The 24,031-nt window shown below is 48.1% G+C and overlaps 1 protein-coding gene across 4 annotated transcripts in view; it reads right to left on the bottom strand.

Moving 5' to 3' along the window:
* Window positions 1-24,031, bottom strand: part of Pde11 (Phosphodiesterase 11) — a 675,281-nt gene that overhangs the window by 43,681 nt on the left and 607,569 nt on the right. For all 4 annotated transcript variants that reach the window (XM_075687737.1, XM_075687742.1, XM_075687750.1 and 1 more), the window contains 2 exons: window positions 22,690-22,905; window positions 10,562-10,726 (listed from right to left, as the gene is read on the bottom strand). In XM_075687737.1, the coding sequence (XP_075543852.1) occupies window positions 10,562-10,726; window positions 22,690-22,905 (381 nt within the window). The remainder of the gene's footprint in view (window positions 1-10,561; window positions 10,727-22,689; window positions 22,906-24,031) is intronic.

Genomic DNA, 24,031 nt, shown 5'->3' with positions numbered 1-24,031 from the left:
AAAAAAAAAATAACACTGCGAAAAACCGGCCAGCCAGCGCCGCCTCCGTGAAGGGAACGTCACATGTCAGCCGCGTTGCCATTGGCTGCGGCGAGACGAAGGCGCGGTTGTCGGACGCGTCAGACGGTTGTCGACGCGTCAGGTGTTTTGCCGGCGCTTCGATTGCCGGCGCAAAACACCTCGATTCCAGCGGGAGACACACGGTCCGATTCGGTGTCCGATTCGGCGTCCGACGCGCCGGAACGGCAGCCGGAATCGAGGTGTTTTGCCGTGCCGAAGCGCCGGACGGACGTCCGGCGTGCGACAAACCGGGCAGATTTTCATCGTCCGACGCGTCCGACAACCGCACCGTCGTCTGGCTGCAACCAATGACAGCGTGGCTGGCATGTGACGTTCTCTTACGTTCCCTTCACGGAGGCGGCGCTGGCTGGCCGGTTTCTTGCAATCTTTTTTTTTTTTTTTTCCCTTGCCTGCTGCAGTTTGTTTCCGACACGAAACAGTTACCAGTTCAGTAAAAGTATCTCGAGCGTGTGCCTGTTATGCAAAGTAAAGCCCCTGCATCTACGCCCCACCGCCGCTTTCCCTGGTCGGCGGAAACGTGTATCATCATCATCATCATCATCAGCCTAGTTACGCCCACTGCAGGGCAAAGGCCTCTCCCATACTTCTCCAACTACCCCGGTCATGTACTAATTGTGGCCATGTTGTCCCTGCAAACGTCTTAATGTCATCCGCCCACCTAACTTTCTGCCGCCCCCTGCTACGCATCCCTTCCCTTGGAATCCAGTCCGTAACCCTTAGTGACCATCGGTTATCTTCCCTCCTCATTACATGTCCGGCCCATGCCCATTTCTTTTTCTTGATTTCAACTAAGATGTCGTTTTACCCGCGTTTGTTGCCTCACCCAATCTGCTCTTTTCTTATCCCTTAACGTCACACCCATCATTCTTCTTTCCATAGCTCGTTGCGTCGTCCTCAATTTCAGCAGAACCCTTTTCGTAAGTCTCCAGGTTTCTGCCCCATATGTGAGTACTGGTAACACACAGCTGTTATACACTTTCCTTTTGAGGGATAGTGGCAACCTGCTGTTCATGATTTGAGAATGCCTGCCAAACGCACCCCAGCCCATTCTTATTCTTCTGGTTATTTCAGTCTCATGATCCGGATCCGTGGTCACTACCTGCCCTAAGTAGATGTAGTCCCTTACCCCTTCCAGTGCTTCGCTACCTATCGTAAACTGCTGTTCTCTTCCGAGCCTGTTAAACATTACTTTAGTTTTCTGCAGATTAATTTTCAGACCCACCCTTCTGCTTTGCCTCTCCAGGTCAGTGAGCATGCATTGCAATTGGTCTCCTGAGTTACTAAGCAAGGCAATATCATCAGCGAATCGCAAGTTGCTAAGGTATTCTCCATCAACTTTTATCCCCAATTCTTCCCACTCCAGGCCTCTGAATACCTCCTGTAAACATGCTGTGAATAGCATTGGAGATATCGTATCTCCCTGTCTGACGCCTTTCTTTATAGGGATTTTGTTGCTTTCTTTGTGGAGGACTACGGTGGCTGTGGAGCCGCTATAGATATCTTCCAGTATCTTTACATATGGCTCATCTACACCCTGATTCCGTAATGCCTCCATGACTGCTGAGGTTTCGACTGAATCAAACGCTTTCTCGTAATCAATGAAAGCTATATATAAGGGTTGGTTATATTCTGCACATTTCTCTATCACTTGATTGATAGTGTGACTATGGTCTATTGTTGAGTAGCCTTTACGGAATCCTGCCTGGTCCTTTGGTTGACAGAAGTCTAAGGTGTTCCTGATTCTATTTGCGATTACCTTAGTAAATACTTTGTAGGCAACGGACAGTAAGCTGATCGGTCTATAATTTTTCAAGTCTTTGGCGTCCCCTTTCTTATGGATTAGGATTATGTTAGCGTTCTTCCAAGATTCCGGTACGCTCGAGGTTATGAGGCATTGCGTATACAGGGTGGCCAGTTTCTCTAGAACAATCTGACCACCATCCTTCAACAAATCTGCTGTTACCTGATCCTCCCCGGCTGCCTTCCCCCTTTGCATAGCTCCTAAGGCTTTCTTTACTTCTTCTGGCGTTACCTGTGGGATTTCGAATTCCTCTAGGCTATTCTCTCTTCCACTATCGTCGTGGGTGCCACTGGTACTGTATAAATCTCTATAGAACTCCTCAGCCACTTGAACTATCTCATCCATATTAGTAACGATATTGCCGGCTTTGTCTCTTAACGCACACATCTGATTCTTGCCTATTCCTAGTTTCTTCTTCACTGTTTTTAGGCTTCCTCCGTTCCTGAGAGCCTGTTCAATTCTATCCATATTATAGTTCCTGATGTCCGCTGTCTTACGCTTGTTGATTAACTTAGAAAGTTCTGCCAGTTCTATTCTAGCTGCAGGGTTAGAGGCTTTCATACATTGGCGTTTCTTGATCAGATCTTTCGTCTCCTGAGATAGCTTACTGGTTTCCTGTCTAACGGAGTTACCACCGACTTCTATTGCGCACTCCTTAATGGTTCCCATGAGATAGTCGTTCATTGCTTCAACACTAAGGTCCTCTTCCTGAGTTAAAGCCGAATACCTGTTCTGTAGCTTGATCCGGAATTCCTCTAGTTTCCCTCTTACCGCTAATTCATTGATTGGCTTCTTGTGTACCAGTTTCTTCCGTTCCCTCCTCAAGTCTAGGCTAATTCGAGTTCTTACCATCCTATGGTCACTGCAGCGTACCTTGCCGAGTACGTCTACATCTTGTATGATGCCAGGGTTCGCGCAGAGTATGAAGTCGATTTCATTTCTAGTCTCACCATTCGGGCTCCTCCACGTCCACTTTCGACTAACCCGCTTGCGGAAAAAGGTGTTCATTATCCGCATATTATTCTGTTCTGCAAACTCTACTAATAATTCTCCTCTGCTATTCCTAGAGCCTATGCCATATTCCCCCACTGACTTGTCTCCAGCCTGCTTCTTGCCTACCCTGGCATTGAAGTCGCCCATCAGTATAGTGTATTTTGTTTTGACTTTACCCATCGCCGATTCCACGTCTTCATAAAAGCTTTCGACTTCCTGGTCATCATGACTGCATGTAGGGGCATAGACTTGTACCACCTTCAATTTGTACCTCTTATTAAGTTTCACAACAAGACCTGCCACCCTCTCGTTAATGCTATAGAATTCCTGTATGTTACCAGCTATTTCCTTATTAATCAGGAATCCGACTCCTAGTTCTCGTCTCTCTGCTAAGCCCCGGTAACACAGTACATGCCCGCTTTTTAGCACTGTGTATGCTTCTTTTGTCCTCCTAACCTCACTGAGCCCTATTATATCCCATTTACTACCCTCTAATTCCTCCAATAATACTGCTAGACTCGCCTCACTAGATAGCGTTCTAACGTTAAACGTTGCCAGGTTCAGATTCCAATGGCGGCCTGTCCGGAGCCAGGTATTCTTAGCACCCTCTGCAGCGTTACAGATCTGACCGCCGCCGTGGTCAGTTGCTTCGCGGCTGCTGGGGACTGAGGGCCGGGGTTTGATTGTTGTATTCATATAGGAGGTTGTGGCCAAGTACTGCACCAGGGTGGCCAATCCTGCTCTGGTGAGAGAGTGCGTTACCGGTTCTGGTCACCGGGATCAGGCCGCACTCCAGGCCTGTTTGTGCAATTTCTCAACACACGGTTTTTTCTTTTTTTTTTTTTGTATTTCCCGGAGGAGAATTGCGCGGCACCGGGATTTGAATCACGGTCCTCTTGCACTGGAGACGGATACTCTACCGTCCCCGCAGGAGTTAAATTAAAAATTGAATTATGGTGTTTTGCGTGACAAAAACCACTTTCTGATTATGCACGCCGTAGTGGAGGACTCCGAAAATTTCGACCACCTGGGGTTCTTTAACGTGCACCTAATTCTAAGTACACGGGTGTTTTCGCATTTCGCCCCCATCGAAATGCGGCCGCCGTGGCCGGGGTCCGATCCCGCGACCTCGTGCTCAGCAGTCTAACACCATGACCACTGAGCAACCACGGCGGGTCCCGCAGGAGTTGTACGCCTCATTTAACCTACAGTGGCGCCCTATTTGATCAGTCAAGGTGGACCAATCTGAGCTCGGTTATACCGCATGGATGGCACTCGGCTAGAGAACCTGGTATTTATGACCTGCACATGTGTGGCCACACATAATTGAGGATATACAATTTTTTTTTTTAGGAGGGTTTCCGTACAGTGATAACAGGAAGGAAAATACCTTTAAAAAAAAAAAAGGAACATAACATGTGATTTGAACTCGTGATCCTTCAATGTTGCCCGGAAAGGTAGCTCAGTCGGTTGGTTCGTCAAGCCAGCGGTTACTTTCAAGCGCTATAGCTCCTGCTCCGAGCCTCATACTTATGTGGAAAGGGGCTGGTGTTGTCCGCGACAGTCGATTTTTGCTTGGAAGGCATAATTACTTGGAAAAATGGCCGCCAGAGGAGCAGCGTGAACTCGAGCGGCTTTAGAGACTAGGAAAACTGCCTTAAAGTATTTAGAATTGAGGGGTAGTTTCGTTCACAAACTATAACACGGCAATCAGCACTCGAATATAATTATAACCCTAATAATAATTGTAAATATTCATATCATCTATAGTATCTAAAGCGCGCGTTGTTTCTTGCCTCTGCGTGTAGTAGTTAAGAGAGCCAGTTTAAGGGCGGAGAAGAGGGAAGGAAAAGAAAGCAAACTTGCAGCGCCGTGGTTTTAAGGCGCAACCGTGGTAGAGAAACGGAAAGGCGATATAAGCATGCGTGGCCATGATACGCACACGACAAACTGCCTTACAATATTTAGACTTGAGGGGAAGCTTCATTAACAAACTATAACACGGCAATGAGCACTCGAATACGACGAGAGAAATAATTGAGACGTGGAAAATTCCCTTGAAATAAATCTGGTTTGCGAGACAAATGCTTGTATGTATTGAATCTCTTAAAAGATGAGGGGGGAAATATGCGCTCACCGAGAGGGCATCGTCCGCACGAGACCACCACCAGGCTCCTTACGGGGATGTGGAGAGCTTCGCGGCCGGAACGAAGCCCCCCCTCTCCGCCGGCCAGGCGTGGAAAACGCGCTTTCCGATCGCTCAAGGTTGCGTAGGAATAGTATAGTTCTAGCGTCTAGGAAAAGTTTTAACAGGTGCGAGGACGGCACGCATAGCGTGGGAAGCTAGCCGCCGGAATAGCTATCTTCGTGAGCTATTCTATATTATATTATATTATACTTCGAGAGCTATGACTGATGCTTTACTATATATATGTATTCATCTCATCTATGCGATCGCATGCGCGTGCTGTTTCTTTGTCTCTGCGTGTAGTAGTTAAGAGAGTCAGTTTAAGGGCGGAGAAGAGGGAAGGAAAGGAAAGCAAACTTACAGCGCCGTGGTTTTAAAGCGCAACCGTGGTAGAGAAACGGAAAGGCGATATAAGCATGCGTGGCCATGATACGCACACGACAAACTGCCTTAAAGTATTTAGAATTGAGGGGTAGTTTCGTTCACAAACTATAACACGGCAATCAGCACTCGAATATAATTATAACCCTAATAATAATTGTAAATATTCATATCATCTATAGTATCTAAAGCGCGCGTTGTTTCTTGCCTCTGCGTGTAGTAGTTAAGAGAGCCAGTTTAAGGGCGGAGAAGAGGGAAGGAAAAGAAAGCAAACTTGCAGCGCCGTGGTTTTAAGGCGCAACCGTGGTAGAGAAACGGAAAGGCGATATAAGCATGCGTGGCCATGATACGCACACGACAAACTGCCTTACAATATTTAGACTTGAGGGGAAGCTTCGTTAACAAACTATAACACGGCAATGAGCACTCGAATACGACGAGAGAAATAATTGAGACGTGGAAAATTCCCTTGAAATAAATCTGGTTTGCGAGACAAATGCTTGTATGTATTGAATCTCTTAAAAGATGAGGGGGGAAATATGCGCTCACCGAGAGGGCATCGTCCGCACGAGACCACCACCAGGCTCCTTACGGGGATGTGGAGAGCTTCGCGGCCGGAACGAAGCCCCCCCTCTCCGCCGGCCAGGCGTGGAAAACGCGCTTTCCGATCGCTCAAGGTTGCGTAGGAATAGTATAGTTCTAGCGTCTAGGAAAAGTTTTAACAGGTGCGAGGACGGCACGCATAGCGTGGGAAGCTAGCCGCCGGAATAGCTATCTTCGTGAGCTATTCTATATTATATTATATTATACTTCGAGAGCTATGACTGATGCTTTTCTATATATATGTATTCATCTCATCTATGCGATCGCATGCGCGTGCTGTTTCTTTGTCTCTGCGTGTAGTAGTTAAGAGAGTCAGTTTAAGGGCGGAGAAGAGGGAAGGAAAGGAAAGCAAACTTACAGCGCCGTGGTTTTAAAGCGCAACCGTGGTAGAGAAACGGAAAGGCGATATAAGCATGCGTGGCCATGATACGCACACGACAAACTGCCTTAAAGTATTTAGAATTGAGGGGTAGTTTCGTTAACAAACTATAACACGGCAATCAGCACTCGAATATAATTATAACCCTAATAATAATTGTAAATATTCATCTCATCTATAGTATCTAAAGCGCGCGTTGTTTCTTGCCTCTGCGTGTAGTAGTTAAGAGAGCCAGTTTAAGGGCGGAGAAGAGGGAAGGAAAAGAAAGCAAACTTGCAGCGCCGTGGTTTTAAGGCGCAACCGTGGTAGAGAAATGGAAAGGCGATATAAGCATGCGTGGCCATGATACGCACACGACAAACTGCCTTACAATATTTAGACTTGAGGGGAAGCTTCGTTAACAAACTATAACACGGCAATGAGCACTCGAATACGACGAGAGAAATAATTGAGACGTGGAAAATTCCCTTGAAATAAATCTGGTTTGCGAGACAAATGCTTGTATGTATTGAATCTCTTAAAAGATGAGGGGGGAAATATGCGCTCACCGAGAGGGCATCGTCCGCACGAGACCACCACCAGGCTCCTTACGGGGATGTGGAGAGCTTCGCGGCCGGAACGAAGCCCCCCCTCTCCGCCGGCCAGGCGTGGAAAACGCGCTTTCCGATCGCTCAAGGTTGCGTAGGAATAGTATAGTTCTAGCGTCTAGGAAAAGTTTTAACAGGTGCGAGGACGGCACGCATAGCGTGGGAAGCTAGCCGCCGGAATAGCTATCTTCGTGAGCTATTCTATATTATATTATATTATACTTCGAGAGCTATGACTGATGCTTTTCTATATATATGTATTCATCTCATCTATGCGATCGCATGCGCGTGCTGTTTCTTTGTCTCTGCGTGTAGTAGTTAAGAGAGTCAGTTTAAGGGCGGAGAAGAGGGAAGGAAAGGAAAGCAAACTTACAGCGCCGTGGTTTTAAAGCGCAACCGTGGTAGAGAAACGGAAAGGCGATATAAGCATGCGTGGCCATGATACGCACACGACAAACTGCCTTAAAGTATTTAGAATTGAGGGGTAGTTTCGTTAACAAACTATAACACGGCAATCAGCACTCGAATATAATTATAACCCTAATAATAATTGTAAATATTCATCTCATCTATAGTATCTAAAGCGCGCGTTGTTTCTTGCCTCTGCGTGTAGTAGTTAAGAGAGCCAGTTTAAGGGCGGAGAAGAGGGAAGGAAAAGAAAGCAAACTTTCAGCGCCGTGGTTTTAAGGCGCAACCGTGGTAGAGAAACGGAAAGGCGATATAAGCATGCGTGGCCATGATACGCACACGACAAACTGTATGGAGGGGCTTTAATGCAAAGCAGCGCCTAGTACACTAGCACCAAGCTACTGGCGAGATCGGGAGCCGCGACGCGAGGGCATTTCGCGGGCAGACATCACACACCGAGGCTGCTCGCTTCGGTTGCACGTTTGCCCTTCGCAACGACTGCTTCGAGTAAACAAATTGTATTTAATTACAGGCGACCTAAGTGTACAGTGTTAATTGTTTTGGCAAAAATAAGCGCTCTTTGACGAGCTCGCGTTGGGTCGCCAGCGCCGTCGGCAGCAGCGTCAGCCTAGCTAGGCCTACCGGCCCTATCACTGGTTGTTGGCGGAGCCGTCAGTGGACAACGCGCCGTCGTGAAGTGTTCTGTCACTCGCAGGGGCATAATTTTATTGACAGTGTTCGCGTAAAGCGAAACAGTGTTGTGCAGAGTTGTTTACATTGCGTTTCTCGACGTGGATATGAAGTCAAGCTGGGGAGCTGTATCTAGGCGGAGCTTACGCGCCGCTCGATCTTTTGGATGCACGCACCATGTGCCCAGAATCGTCGTATGCCGCATGCCGGAGCATGCGGCGCCGCACGTCGGATCAGACGCCGAATCGTACCGCGTGTCTCCTGCTTAACGTCAGACGGTTGTCGACGCGTCAGAGGTGTTTTGCCGGCACTTCGGCACGGCAAAACACCTCGATTCCGGCTGCCGTTCCGGCGCGTCGGACGCCGGATCGGACACCGAATCGGACCATGTGTCTCCCGTAAGGCGGCTTTGCCTCAACATATCTACATCTACGGCGGTGCACCCTATACAAGGTGCAGTGTGGTTAGTTTTCGACTATATCGGCACTAATTATGCCCGTACCGTTAATCTTACCTACTACTCTGCGACTGATTCTCGTTTTTTGTCTCATTTCTTGCCTTGATTCCCATTTTAGACCCGCTACGACGTTATCGAGGAGCGAAATGGCCGTTTTTTGCTGGAAGTGGTTACAAGATACCCAGATTCTATAATGCCCAACCAGCGTTAAGTCAACTAAGAACTTGCCTTCAAAAAATATGCAGAAACCATCGACGATTATCGTTAATGTAAGCGAATGGCCCGAATGAGCGAGCGAGCGACTGTCCCCCCTCCCCCCTCTCCCATGTCTCCGCGCAACTCGGTTGCGCAATAGCTCACACTCAGGACAGAGAGCTTTAGCGTGCCGGTATTCTGGCAAGCGCGGGCGGTTTGGGTGGTTTGTCGGGTGAGCAAGGGCGTAAAGGTGAGCGGCCTAGGGTGTCTCGATGTCCTCCTCGCCCGTCGCGAGGAGGACATAGAGGCCCCGTGAGAGGCACCCTAGGGCGGCCGGAGTGGTAATGCCACCTGGTAGCGCAGATGTCAAGCAAACACAGAGCTAATATTGCAGTAACGAAGTATGTTCTACTTCGCTGCTGGTACAAATTTTCGGCAGAGGCGTAATTGTCAACCCGATTACGCCGCTGTCTAAAATTTACGCCAACAACGAAGTAGAATGCCTTTAGCGACGTGCATATTTCGCTTAAATCGTTAAAAACATTTTTTGTGCTTAGCGCAGCTCTGTTTCTGATCAAATTTCGCAGAAAGATCCCAGGTTTGAAGTCTACATCATTCAGCGTACCACTTGGCGCAGTTCATTGCGTTTTTTTTTTTTTTTACAAGAATGGAAACTTGCCTTGGTTTATGGAGATGCAAGCTGCTGCCGCAACGGCAGCAGCATAAACTTGCGTCGCCGCCTGCCGGCAGATGCAGGAAGTAGCCGTTCAGGGAGAGTTACCGCGTTTGCCGAAATACCGGACACGCTAAAACTTCTGACACATATGCGTATTTTTACAACTAAGGGGAGCGACCTACGCCTTTTCCCGCATCGCCTGTCCTCCGTTCTTATAAATAGACCCCTAGTTGCGCAGCGTTGTATACTCTAATCACGAACCCGCCACCGACCCGCTTGCCTTCCTAAATCTCATCCCAACGCCGTTTGCTCGGAATAATAGTTTAGCGATGGGCTCGGACGTCTGAACGATTACTTAGTTTTATGCATTCTGCAATTTCATCAAGAGCGTAGCCAGGGGAGGACACACAGGTCACGAAAACAAGTCCCCTGAAACAAACTTTGGCTCTGTCCGCAGGACTTGTTCGGCCATGCACTGCTCGTCACTTCATGTGTCCTTCTTGTGAACCTCGGACTAATTTGGGTAAAATATAGGAGCGATTTACACAAGCTGTTTCTCTCTTTCTTTACTGAAAAATAAAGAGCGTAACTTTTTAGCTTCCTCACGAACCGTGACAGAAGTGAGAAATTTCGTGTGTATGTACACAGCTGCCTACGATCGAGACGTGTGAGAAGATTTGCTGGGCCAACGCCGCCGCGCTCCATTGTGGACTGCCGGTGTGACGAGTCTTCTGATTGCGCCCGGAGCTTGAGCTTTAATTCTGCGCCGCCAGAAACATTCCGTTCGATAAATATCTGGAAGAGCTGGGGGCAAGCGGCACTATATCACCATAGGGCATTTGCACTCCTATATTATGTCTCACTAAACAGTTTCAGTGTTTCAGAAACTAAAGCAGGTGTCAGCTAATCAGGGGCCTAGTAAACAACGCCGTTCGCGCGTAATAATGTTTTGTGGCCAGTCGGCGTCTGTGTGTATAGTGGCTCCACTTGTGCTGAAAGTGGGAGGAATCGTGGACGCGCAGCCAGCTCTAGAGCGCTAGCACCGTCCATGATAATGTGATTCGCGATGCCAACTACACCCGAGTCAGGGTGAAGGATCAGGAGGTCGTACGAAGCGCTTGCCTTCTCGTCGTTGCTGTTGAATACGTCGTGCTCGTTCCTGCCCTTCTTGTTGATGACTTGCGCGACTCCGATGACTTCGCCGTCGCGGTCGAAGATGGGCATGCACAGCATGCACCGCGTCCGGTATCCGGTGCGCAGGTCGATGCTCTTGTTGAACCGGGAGTCCTGCGGGTCACGCAACATGGCAGATACACATGGGGTACGTTTACGACAGATGTCCCGTCAAACACGTCACGCTAAAAAAAAAAAGCACTTTCAAAAGTCCCCTCCACTCAACTTCAATGTACTGGTGTGTGAAAAAGTAACAGAACCCCCCCCCCCCCTCCCCACACACACACCCAGCATTTTTCTAATCGCGAATGGGCATCGCTTGACAGAACATTTGCCGTTCATTCTTGTTTAACGTGCAACCTAGCGAATATTCCAATATAGAAAGTAATAGCCTATTAAACTAATAAAATTAAGTTCTAATAGAAAAACCAGCAGCCCAATCCAATAATAGATTGAGACTATATCCGTTAGCCCCAATTTGGACACACTGGCCATAATAAGCCTAACAGGCGTTTGAGTCTGAATTCGTGAAGCTTATACTCATATGAGCAAAGAGACAATGGCAATTAATTTCAATGTCCAATATAAACCATCACTTCACTAAGTACAATACCCCGCATTATATATATATATAAAGCAAAATTTGGCCTACCAAATGGGGCAGTGGTTCAAGAAAAGCAGGCATTGCTCTAAGGCAGCTTTTTCACTGAACGAAATATGCAATTGCAGCTACCTGCCGATAATAGCAAACTAAGAAGACATATCTTATTAGAGGACTGAAATTATAAATTATGCTACTATTATTACCTATTTTATAGTGTCACAGGCCTTATTCATCCAGTGACTTCCAACTGGGGCCCAGACATATCCAGCCCCATCAAAGTCAATCAGCATTTAGTTCCGATTCCCCTACATAATGCGAGTTCAAACACAAACATGCAAACTTACAGGGCGAGAACGCTTTACCTGTAACAGTTCGAATCGACGTCTGGCCCAATATATATTTCTATTAGTCTACGAGCAAGCACCACCTCAACGTATAAGCACTAATACCCATGTACACAAAGGAAATTTCTAATGAACTGATAGGAGAGTAATAATAAAGAACTGTACTAGACTTATATAAAGTCATATCAGACAAATATCTTATACATCAAATACAAGAATCTATTAGATTTGTTTCTTTCTGTTTGTTTTAATGTTTGTTGAAACTTCGGCTAGAGTATATTCACAAGCCCGAATAATACCCTCAAAGTAGAAAACACATCTTTGCTAGCCGTTGCGAAAATTAGTCAAAACCGGAAGGGTGTTCCGTTATTTTTGCTTACGCGGTACTTCGCGGCCTTATTATATTAGCAAGAGCGATGAACGTGGGTAGCTGGTGACAGTGTATCTTAAGACTTGCGCATACGCAAAGAACACAAAGACGAGCAAGCACTACAACGCAAACCAGAACACAAAAAAGTTACAGTGACGTTGCGCTTCGTGAGCGCCGTTGACGCGCAAGCATATGGGTGCTAAAGCCCACACGAATCTATCGGCCCTCGGTGCGCCAAGAGGCCTAGATCATATGCCTAGTTGCCTCGACCTAGACTGTCCGCATAGCAGATCGCTTTTAAGATAGGGTTCGCGCGGCCATGCCATACGCAGCAGCCGCCGGCGAAGACCCCCCCCCCCCCTCCTACACCAGTGCGCACAGGCAAATACGAACACATCGTCACACTCGATGGCCGCGTACACTCGCTGTCAAAACGCTGGCGTGTGGAAGCGCGGAAGCTTCAGCGAGCAAAGTGATCTTCGTGCTGTCTATCGGCTTCAAAGCAAACTAAGCGGCGAGAACACAGCACGGACAAAGGAATGAGCCATCGGCGCACCTAGCGTCTGCCCCCAACGCCGATCACTTGCAAGACACGAGGCGCGACCGCGCGCGGTATCGAAATACGCAGTTGCTGCCGCAGTACAACTAGGGTGCCTCGATGCCAGCGCTGGCATCGAGGCAACGCCGCCCAGCCCCTGGTGGGAAGACGGTGCTCTTCCTTCCCACTTTCTTGATCGCGCGAGATTGAGCTCGCCATCGTTGGCTCACCGTCGCACGCTTTCACTCGCACATACAACATATGGCGCGTGCGGATGATGGACGAACCCGGCACGTTCTTTCCGCAGACAGCGCCCATGTAAACTGCCAGAGGACGTCAACCCAAGCCCCGCACACTCTCAAGTTCAACAAATGGCCACAGAGGGCGAAAAGTCAATCGAGGCGCGTTTCAGCGTAAGCGCGCAAGTGGAGCTACTAATTTGGTCGCATACTTTAATTTGTGCTTTCTCTGCTAGGGGCGCTGAACATGCTGAATTTTTTACTTTACCCAAACCATTGACATAAACAATCGAGGTGTCTAAGGATGTTTTTTTACCTCAGGCAAATAGGCAGTTGATTTTTTTTTAATTTGATTGATGAAGCTGCTTTTTAGTCATAGCATCAAGGTTTTTGTACATTGATTAACCACCGACAGCCGACAGCCTATTGGTATCAGGTTTGTTCGATTCAGAAAAAGGTGCACGGCACCTCAAACGAAAAAGTGCAGGGGGTGCCGGGCTGCACCAACACCCTCTAGAGAGATAGGAGGTGTTGGCTGCACCCACCCGCTGCAAGGTTCGAGGGTGCAGTGCACCGCGGCGGCACCTTGCATTGCACCCCGTTCAATCGAGCACGGGGGTGCAGGATTCACTGCTGCACCTCGGGGAATCGAGGGTCTAGGTGCAGTGCACCGTGAATAGGTGCAGAAGGTGCAGAGAAACTTGGCTGAATCGAATAGACCTATCGATGTGTTTCCTGGCCGTTGGCGTTCGAATACTACGGCGGTAAAACTTTTTTGGAAAGCATGCTGGTTTCGTCTGCGAGTCATTACATAGACTTGCTATAAAGAGGTCTACTCTTGGCAAAAAATAGTGCCTCATTTTGTTTAGGCGTTGATTATCGTAATGAATGCGGTGGAGGTTGAGGGAATACGCTTGAAGGTACGTTTTTATGCCGTTGATCTCCAGGAGGTCCCGATACAGTCTTTGACTATGGGACCTCCTTATGTATACTACGCACATGCAATTACCTGTATTTTTACTAATAAATAAATAAATTATGTATTTTTACTAATAAATAAAAAAAAAACACCGTAAGTTCGCAAACCGATGTCACAGAACACCCGATGCATCATTGTGTGTTCTCCGTCATCGCTTGTTTGCTGTACGCCTACTAATTCTTCATTTCTTCTTCAAGTGTTGTATCCTCCTTTTGTCCTTGTTCTCTTGTGCTTCACTTACAGTATGTCGTTCCGTCAGCTGTAATGCGCATTTGCAAAACCAATACATGTTTGATAAGACGCAGTGGTTATCATAATTTCACTACACATGTATTAAGCTGGCACATATGGTTCAGATACAGATACCTGTATGCGGACTTGCACGACGTTGATGCGGAGATTAGGATAGTTATGACACCCGTAAAGAAGAGGCAGCTGACGGCCGTAAGCTGTTGCGTTCTTTCCGCCAAACTACCCGGCCTGGTAGTGCTGTAAAAATGCTGTATAAAAGTGATACGCGGTGACAGGGGAATTATTACACTTAGCAGCCAACCGTACGTTTTGTAGCTTAGGTCTTCTTTCTAGTGCGTTTGTGCTGCCCTTATTGATGAGCCATTTCTTGACTATGTTCTTGACTATGTAACCGCGTTTGTTTGTGTGGGTGCGTAGACGTGTGCTTTTTGTTGTACTTGTAAAATGCAAATAAAATATTTTCAAGCTTACTCAATTTTTGGTGGCGAGTGCATTTATTCCAGTCGAGGCCATCGTGCCACCTGGAAACCGCATTCTGTCAGTAGCCCTACACGAAATGCAACAGCTGGAGCGCGGCGGCACAACTGGGGGTAACGGCGGCGTAATAAACGAAAAACCGCTCTGGATGCCCTTAAAAGTCAGTTCAGAGTGCGCCTTATCTCGATATGACTCAGCGCTACATATATTTATATATGTAGGCGCTCCGTTTGCCACACAGCAACCAAAATGGCGGGACCACGATCGAGGCGCAGCAGCCAGAAACCCAGTAAAGCCACAGAACACCTGGTAAAGCGGCCATACTGTGCAAAACCCCGTTTCCGGATGGATGGATGGATGGATGGATGGATGGAAGGTAGGAGCGTCCCCTTTGAAACGGGGCGATGGCAGTTGCCACCATGCTCAGATTTTTATTTTGCCTTTTATTTTTATCTGTGTTGTGTGTTATTGAATTTCTCGATTTTCTTTAAATACGTCTTCCTACCCTTTTAACCTTATGTCACCTCTCTGCTTTTGAGCCACCAATCCTCCAATCGCCTTTTGCTAATTTCCACCGCATATTTATTTACATGACTATCATCTCTGAACCCTAGGGCCTCAGGAAGGGTGACTGTGGCCGCATCGACATCGGGATTGATACCATCACATTCTAGTATGAGGTGTTCCGTCGTTTCTACATATTTACCACACACAGTACATGTGTCTTCTTCTTCGTTAAATTTCTTTTTATAGCTCCGCGTTCTAAGACATCCTGATCTAGCTTCAAAGAGTAGGGCACTGCCTCTTGAGTTATCATAAAACGCTTCCTTCCTGATCTGCTGTTTCCAGTATCGATATAGTTCTACACTATGCTTCTTTTCCATTGAATTTATCCAATTTTTACCTTCCGCATTTTTAACCTGTCGTTTAATGCTCTGTCCTTTTTCGTCCTCGTGTCTGGCATACTTACTGGTTAGCTTCCTAGTTCTTTTGCGCCATTGTGAGTCAACGCTCTTTCTGTATAGGTATTTAAACACCTTAGCTGCCCACCTGTTATCATCCAATTTCCTCAGACGTTTTTCGTATAGGATTTTACTCTGAGCTTCCCGTGCTTCGAATGATGCCCAGCCCATATCTCCCTGTACTGCTTCGTTTGTGGTTTTCCCGTGGGCACCTAGTGCTAACCTTCCCACAGCTCTCTGATTTACTTCTAGTCTCGACTGAACCTCTGCCCTTAAACACAGGACCGCATTCCCGAAAGTAAGCCCCGGCACCATTACTCCCTTCCAAATGCCTCTCAGTACCTCATACCTGTTGTAACCCCACAATGCCTTATGTTTCATTATCCCGGCATCTCTTCGCCCTTTTGCTATTAGAGACTGTTCGTGCTTTTCCGTGTACATCTGCCCTTTGTTTATCCATACCCCGAGATACTTGTATTCGGCCACTCGGGGTATTTCGTGGCCTTGTATTGTAAGCTCCTGATCAGTTGTATCGTTGAAAAACATCCCACCGGACTTAGCTGCACTAAAACTGAAACCTAAACTGTCTCCTTCGTCCCCACAGTAATTAACCAGAGTTTGCAAATCTTCCTGGCTATCTGCTAACAGTACAATATCTTCCGCATACATTAAACCCGGTAGTCGTTGCTCCACAACCTTTTCGCCTAATCTGTACGACAGATTATACCTCAGATTGCTTCGTTGTAACCTTCTTTCCATGCTTATCATATAAAGCATGAACAGCAGCGGTGATAGAGGACAACCTTGCCTTAATCCTTTGTGAACCTCGACAGTTGTCGTACTCTTGATTCCTTCCCATGTTATTTCAACATTACTTTCTCGATATAGTTCCTGTAGAAAATCAATTACCTCATTACCGATACCTTCAGCTTTTAATATGTTCCACAGGAGTTCCCTGTTCACATTGTCGTATGCACCACTTATGTCCAGGAAGGCTAAATACAGAGGTCTATTTTCCGGCTTAGCTATTTCTATGCACTGGGTAAGCACGAACAGACTATCATCTAAGCGCCTACCACTTCTGAACCCGTTCTGAAGTTCTCCAAGTATTCTATTACTTTCTACCCATGACTGCATTTTTAATTTCACCGCCTGCATCGCCAGCCTATATATATAACTGATGTTACCGTAATTGGTCGGAAAGATTTTATGTTCTTCTTATCACCTTTCCCTTTATAAATCAAATTCATTTTACTCTGTTTCCAACTGTGCGGAATTTGCTTATTTGTTATGACTGCCTCCAATGCTTTTATCAGCGTTTCCTTGCTTCTTGGGCCAAGCTAATTAATTAACTTGATTGGAATTTCGTCTATCCCCGCGGACGTGCATTTTGGAACATTTGCTTCCGCCCTTTTCCAGTTAAGATTGGTCAATTCTAAGCTGTTTTCTATTATGCTATTCTGTGTTGCTTCCTCACTTGGGGCGATTACCCTATCGTCTTTCCTAAATGACTCTGCTATAACTGAACCAATGTAGTTCACAGCGTCATCTCCCTCTAAACAATTTCCTTCGGCATCGTGAATCTGTTCCTCTTTTCTGTGATAAGCTTTACCCAGCCAGCTTATATGTTTCCAGAATTTTCTTGACCCCCCTTTAGTTGCATCGCGAACTTCAGCCAGCCAGCGATCAGAGGACTGCTTTATTTTAGCCTGGACGAGGACCTGCACTTGTTGTTTCTTTTGTCGATAATATTCCCATTTTTGGCCTATTTCCTCTTCAGATAACTGCGCCCTCTTTGCTTCTCTGTGTTCCCGAGATGCCCACCGTCGTTGTTCGATGGCCTCTCTAATTTCCTTATTCCACCAACTTCGTGGCTTCCCCTTTCCTCTCCAGCGGTTTACTCCTTTTACCTCTTTTATTTTTGTACTAATGAGTAGTTCTAACTGATTATAATCCCACCTTTCCATGGGATGTTTCTTTATTGCTTCCTCTACGCCAGCCGCTATTTGCGCTATTTGCGCGTCATTTAATTTTGCGTACTCTTTTTGGCTTCCCTGCATTTCTCTTTTGAGTAGGGCTCCCAACTGTAGACTAATACGCTTATGATCACTTCCGAGGCTGTACGTTTTCTGTTGTACAGCGCCATCTGCGGCCGCATACTTTAGTTCACGACGCCACCGCTACGTTTATTTATGTTGCACTGTGGAAGGTACAGTTTCCCTTCTCTAAGTTTGTATAGGTGTTCTGTGGTCAACCCTGGTCAACCCAGCGCGCCTCCGCCTACCCACGCCCTCCGCGACGCTTCGCGTCTTTTTCTCTTCCCCGCTTCGCTCAACGCCACATAGATTTTCCTCTAGGTGGCGTTGCTTTGCCGTGCGCTCCAACGGCTGGCTAATATCTGTGGACAGGAAGACGAGAATTTGGGTTTGAAATTTAGCGTTAGAAAATCAGGTGTTATGGTATTCAATGAAAACAGTGAACAGACAGTGGCAATACAGGGGCAGGAAAAACCTCGGGTAAAATAACATAAATACCTTGGTATATGGATAAACGAAGGCAATAGCAATATGGAAACACAGCTAGGAAGAAACAATAACACTAAAGGGGAAGAGAAATGCAGCCATAATGGAAGCACAGAGCGCTATGGGGATACAATAGGTACTAGGTGCTCCAGGGTATGTGGAAATGTGTAATGGTTCCAGGACTTACTTTCGTAAATGCGGTTGTTCAGTTGAAATCAGGGGTACAATCAGGACTCGATGGCAACCAAATGTCAGTGGGATGCCTCTCACTGGGCGCTCACGGGAAGACTACAAATGAAGCTGTGCAAGGTGATTAGGGCTGGACAAGTTTTGAAGTGAGGGAAACTCACAGTAAAATTGATTATAAAACAATGACTGAGGAATATGGAAGAAAGTAAATGGGCTGGGAGAGGGTTGAAGTACTTTTACAGGAATAACAGCGACAAGCTGAACATGGCGATCCGCAGGGCGTTCAAGATCGCCCTGGGAGTACCCCAGTACACGCCAACCCACAGGCTTCTCGAGCTGGGCGTACACAACACGCTCGAGGATATCGCCGAGGCGCAGAGAATCGCGCAGCTGGAGAGGTTGTCGAGCACCAGAACGGGAAGACGAATCCTAGACCTGCTCGGGATTCGATATCACGAGGTGCGGGTACTGAACGAAACACTGCTACCGGAAGTCAGGGACCCCATACAAACGGCAAACATGCCGAAGAACATGCACCCGGTGCATGACGTGCAAAGACTTAAACGCAGGGCGGTAGCAATCCTCGAGGAGCACGGAAGACGAGAAGGCGTCCTCTTCGTCGGTGCTGCCAGGTAGCCGCGGCCAGCCGGTGACCGTGATGGCGACGAGGGATGACGACCATCCCCGCCGCTACAACGGAATGTGCGAGACGAACCGGAGTTACCAACACCACCATCACTACTACTACTTCGACAAAAACGGCAGCAGCAACAGCGGCAAGATCGACACGGCCGGCCGATGGCGGCGGCACCCGCCTTCTCTGTGGCAGTCGTAGATACGAAGGAAAGGATCCGAGTCACGGCATCAGCGAGGTTGCCGTCGGCCGAAGCAGCGGAGGAGATGGCCATAGCCTTCGCGGTACTCCACGGAGGTGCGGAGGATAGCCTGATCATCAGCGACTCCAAATCAGCGATTCGGAACTACACCAAAGGTTGGGTGTCCGCGGATGTGGCGCGCATGCTCAACGCCAGGGCCGGGGACTTCGGGTCCGGCACGATTACAAACAAGTCCCTCAAGTGGTTCCCCGCGCAAGTCGCGGAGCTTGGCACTACAACTACAACAGCAGCGACAACAACGACAACAATGCTAACGGCCGAAGACACACCAACACCCCGCCCAACCACAAAGAGCACGCCCACCTCGTCGCGAGGCAGCTTAGGGCCTATACATGGTCAATCCGCCCGTCCGTTCCGCCCTAGCCCGCCCGCGTGCGGACGCCCAAAAGGCGGATGGTGTCGCAAAATTCGATGCATGCTCAATCCGCACGAGCGGATCGCACGCGCGCTCCTATTGGGCGACGCGGCCAGTTGACAGTTGGCAACCGTTCGGCGGAGTAAAGGTGTTCAAGGTTGGTAACTACCTTTGACAGCAGACGACACTGGCATATTTTTGCAGATGTGATTTCAAGTTTCCGCGTCACGGTGAAAATGAGACTCTAGGCTGCCACATTCTGTTCTGCAGCCTTATGTGTTGCACTGGCACCATCATCCTTCTTCGAAAGGGCAGCCGCTGCCGTTGTTGTGCGGGACCCCAGCGGAGGAGTGACGGCGGCGGTGGCGGCCACCCCGACCGGCGCCGCCGCTGCCGTTACCAACACAACCCAAACCGCGGCGGACGGACCTGGGGACCACGGGGACGCCGACCGCGATGTCGAGGAGCTTCCGCCCACGTACCGAGATGTGCTTGGTCACTACAGGAAGGAACGAAGGAAATATCTACAACCCCCCAGGCGGTTGACCTGAGACGGTTGCAGACGGGCACTTTCAGCAACCCCTACATCCTGCACCGCCTGTGGCCCGCGCTGCACCTGTCGCCCGGCTGCCCGTGGTGCGAGCACGAACAGGCCGATATGGCCCATGTGCTTTGGGAATGCCAACGTCATGAGGAAGAAGGACCAAGAGGAAGGGAGAAGACAACAGCAGGACCCTCTGAAGCGGGGCGCCTCGCTGAGAGATGGCATTCCACCTAGTATTTTAAGGGCCGGGCCCTTAAGGACCGGCCCATATGCGTACCTCCATGTGCTTCTCTTCTGAGAGCAATAAGAGTTTTTCACCACCACCACCTCATCAGTGAGGCACCCGAAGACCAGGAGTGGGCCGTCCAGCGGGCCAGGGCCATTGCCGAGGATCTCGAAAGATTTTCCTCAGGCGATGGAGCCCTGGCAGCCTAGCCCCGGGCACCAACAGCAATAACCGTTGGAAAAATAAGGTTTATTCCTATCCTATCCTAACATTGATTCACAGTGGAGGAAAAGAACTAGGAAGCTTACCAGCAAGTATGCGGCCTGTAGGGTGAGCAACACAGCAACAAAGAACGTCAAGCGGAAAGTCAGAGAGGCTGAAATAATTTCATGGGTGGCGGCAATGGAAAAGAAAGCTGCCATGAGTAACTACTTAAGAGGAAAAAAACGAAATCGGGAAAGAAACAATTTATGATAACTCAAGGGGAAGCTATTCACTTTTCGAAGCGAGATCAGGATTCCTTAGAAAACGCACCTATAAAGCAAGATATAAGAAGGGAGAAGAAGCATGTGTTTGCTGCGGTAAAGCTAGGGAAACGATGGAGCATGTTTTATTAGAATGTGAAGATATCCGCCCAGCGGTCTATTTAGGTACCATTGGCCTCCTTGAAGCCCTTGGGTTCAGCGAGAGCAGGGGAAAAGTAAACACGTCCGCAATAGAGGTTAGTAAGAGGCGATCAGAAGATTGGTGGAAGAAAATGGGGAAACGACAAAAAACGGAGACGTACAAAAACAAAGTTCACAATAGGCAGTCAGAAAATTTGGTTATGGGAATTCATCGTGGGGTTTTTCTCTTTTTCTTCCTCTCTTTTAACATAGGTAGGACATGAGGCAGTATACTAGCAAGAGCTTTGTGGCGCAACCCACTACCCCGTTCCGAAGGGGACGCTCATAACATCCATCCATCCGTCCTCACGTTCTTCTTCCGGCGCGCGATTCCCTTTCCACCTACAGGCGCTTCCTCCTCCGGCGCTCGCTTCCTTCGCGGCTTCCAACATCGTATCGCCGATTTAACTGGCGACGAGCCAAATACGCTTGCGCGTAAAAGCGCATACACTAAACGGCGCTGTACTTTTCTCTTCCTATTTTCCCTTAAAATCACTCACGCACATACGTAGCAGAGAATCTGCAGCGCAAATGTAACATGCGATGCTCATTAGAACACTTGGGACACTTAGGAAAAATAACCGGCTAAGCTTTTTTGTGAAACCAAGAAAGCTTATTGAGCACCTTGCGGGAGCAGCGGTGATGTGGAATATCGATCCGCGCTTAGCTTGTCGGTACTACAGAGTTGATGTGTATAGCATATACAGTAAATGTAGTCGGCACGTGAAAACGATGCCTCCTACCCAAGCTCTGTGTCACTAAACAAAACGATACCTGTCGTCTGTCCAACCAGACGAAGGGATGCTTTGCTTCTTTTACAGCGAAGCTGTTTATGCTGACCCTGTGCCGTCGTTTTCCGACTTCGCTTAAGAGGGGCCACGTGACCTAGCGCGAGAGGAAAAGCTCAACAGGGGGAAAGGGGTAGGGGTGACCCCTTTCTCCCTGCGAGAATGCTATCATATCATGCTATCTTATACGCGAATTTTGTACGGTTGTCACACGGTGCATTTTCGACGATCGAGCCAGATCGGCATCGAATTTATCGACGATTGATTCCACCCTGCCGCGAAAGAAACAAATGGTATGCTAGCGGTTTTCGGCCAACGAACAGTGCCCAGCGAATGAAACGCGATACTAAGAGTGCATGACTGCCGGCACTTCTTGCTAACGCAAGAATTAAGTGCCGGCAGCCACGTCAATAGTAAAACCAATCCGACCAATCGTCAAAACGATTGCAGCGCCCGCATCTCCAGAGGTGGGCCTTGCGCCCAATATACGGAGCTTTGGATTAGTGATTCCGCACATTCCATCCCAGCTACAGCTATGGGAAGACCACGAGTGTTGTGTACTCCTGAGGAAGCTGCCTACCGCGAGCGTCAACAAGAGTTGGCTCGTGAGCGGGCCCGACCAGCACGCCAGAGATGCCGAAAAAAAAAGGGGGGGATGGGGGCACTCCTAAAGCATGCTCACCACGCGAAGCACGCAAAAGCGAAAATGAAGTGAATGAATGGTGAAACAAAAGATTTACAACATAGACTGCTTGCGAAGTTTGACTTGCACGGTGTAACGCTCGGTGTAACTAACACAGCTTCGCTGTTCGACCATCTTCGCGGACTGAAAGGGGCGGTGATTTTTCTTTCTTTTCTTTTTACAACAGATAAGAAAAACGCTGGTATGTGCCTCTATCGTGCAAGAACGGTGATGCCATTAATCAAGGCTTCGGGACGCGTGCCATAATTTTCAGTGAAACAACGTTAGGCCACGTAAGGTACGCTGTCCTCAGACACACGAGACACAAATTGCACTTGATAGCTCCCTCCCTATCCGTTTCTCAGCCCCTTCCCCGCCCCCCTATTTTTTTTTTATTTGAGCAATTTATGAGGGTGTCAAGTGAAAGAGGGGAACAAGAACGCACGTTGTAGCAGTCCGGTATGTTGACGGCCTCCTTGCTCTGCGCCACGTAGCCGACGATGCCGGATCCCCAAGGCACGCGCACCTCCTCGTAGCGCACCTGGTCCAGCGTCGAGCGGCATGACACGTCGAACAGCTGGCTCACGAGGCAGCGGCCTGACGGCGAGTCTCGGTCGCCGTGCACCAGGAACAGGGAGCAGCGGTCCGCGTCGGTGATCACCTGCGGTACGCAAGGCGCCCGGAAGGCGGCACTGAGAAGACGAAGAAGAAAAGCCGTAGCCGTATACCATCGCTCAGCTGTCACGTGCCAGAAGAAAGGCAGCGCAGACTGCGATACCGTGTTACAGAAGCGTTGAAAACACCAGGCATGTACCGACGGTCGTTTGAATAGTTAAACGCTTAATTTGAACGACACGCGACGAGAACCCTACCATCGTAACTATACTAAGTATAGGTTCGCTTAGCGATTGGTTATCGTGGCGACAGTATAGTGTCGTTATGATGCCGATTGCTATCAGTGAGTGGCGAACGTCCGAACACGGGTCAACGAGGAAACTCCCTTTCGTGCGAGAAGTATTGAGAATATGTTCCGTGACCTATACACCGCAAATTATCATCACGACGACTTTGCATGCGTACATTTTGTGCGCGCGACATAATATCGCCGTTCTTTATTTTACCGAATAAATCGACAAGTTTCACTCGAAGTGTCTGCTGGCTTGGTGGTTAGCGGCCGGTTTGCAAAAGTCGCAAATGGTCATCCGCAAATTCATGGCGACCACCAAAGAAGTAGCGAATACGCCGTGCTCGAGCTGCGTTTTAGGCATTTTACAGGGTAACCATTTTTAAGCTGTATGGGATTTTTAAAAATCGCCTTTGTGAGATAGCACAATTCTTGTTCTCATTTGAGCTTGATTATACGAAGAGGTGGACATTACCGTCACGAGAAATCGAAACACATATTCGACTAATTAACACTATTCGCTAATTAACTTCTTCATTAATTATCTTACGTCACATATTGCAATTTACCAATTGTAGCCGGTGAGCTTGCAAGACGTATCCACTTGAAATAAATTTCCCGGATGACACCGGCTTCGAGATATCATTTCCCAAAATTTGGAACGAAATGCATGGGTGTTCCAGTTACTTTTGGGCTTCAATGCATAAAAGAGCGTTTTGTAAAAAAAAAGTAAGTGGAATAACAGTGCAATTTTACGGCAAGTTTGATGGCGCATATTCCAAACTGGCGTCACCCTGGAAATTCATTCCAAGTGGATACATCTTGCAAACTCACCGGCTACAATTCGTAAATTGCAATATGTGCCGCAAAGTAATTAATTCAA

This window comes from Dermacentor variabilis, chromosome 1 (genome assembly GCF_050947875.1).
Source record: "Dermacentor variabilis isolate Ectoservices chromosome 1, ASM5094787v1, whole genome shotgun sequence".
Lineage (NCBI taxonomy): Eukaryota > Metazoa > Arthropoda > Arachnida > Ixodida > Ixodidae > Dermacentor > Dermacentor variabilis.
This window is presented reverse-complemented; position numbering and strand designations above follow the sequence as displayed.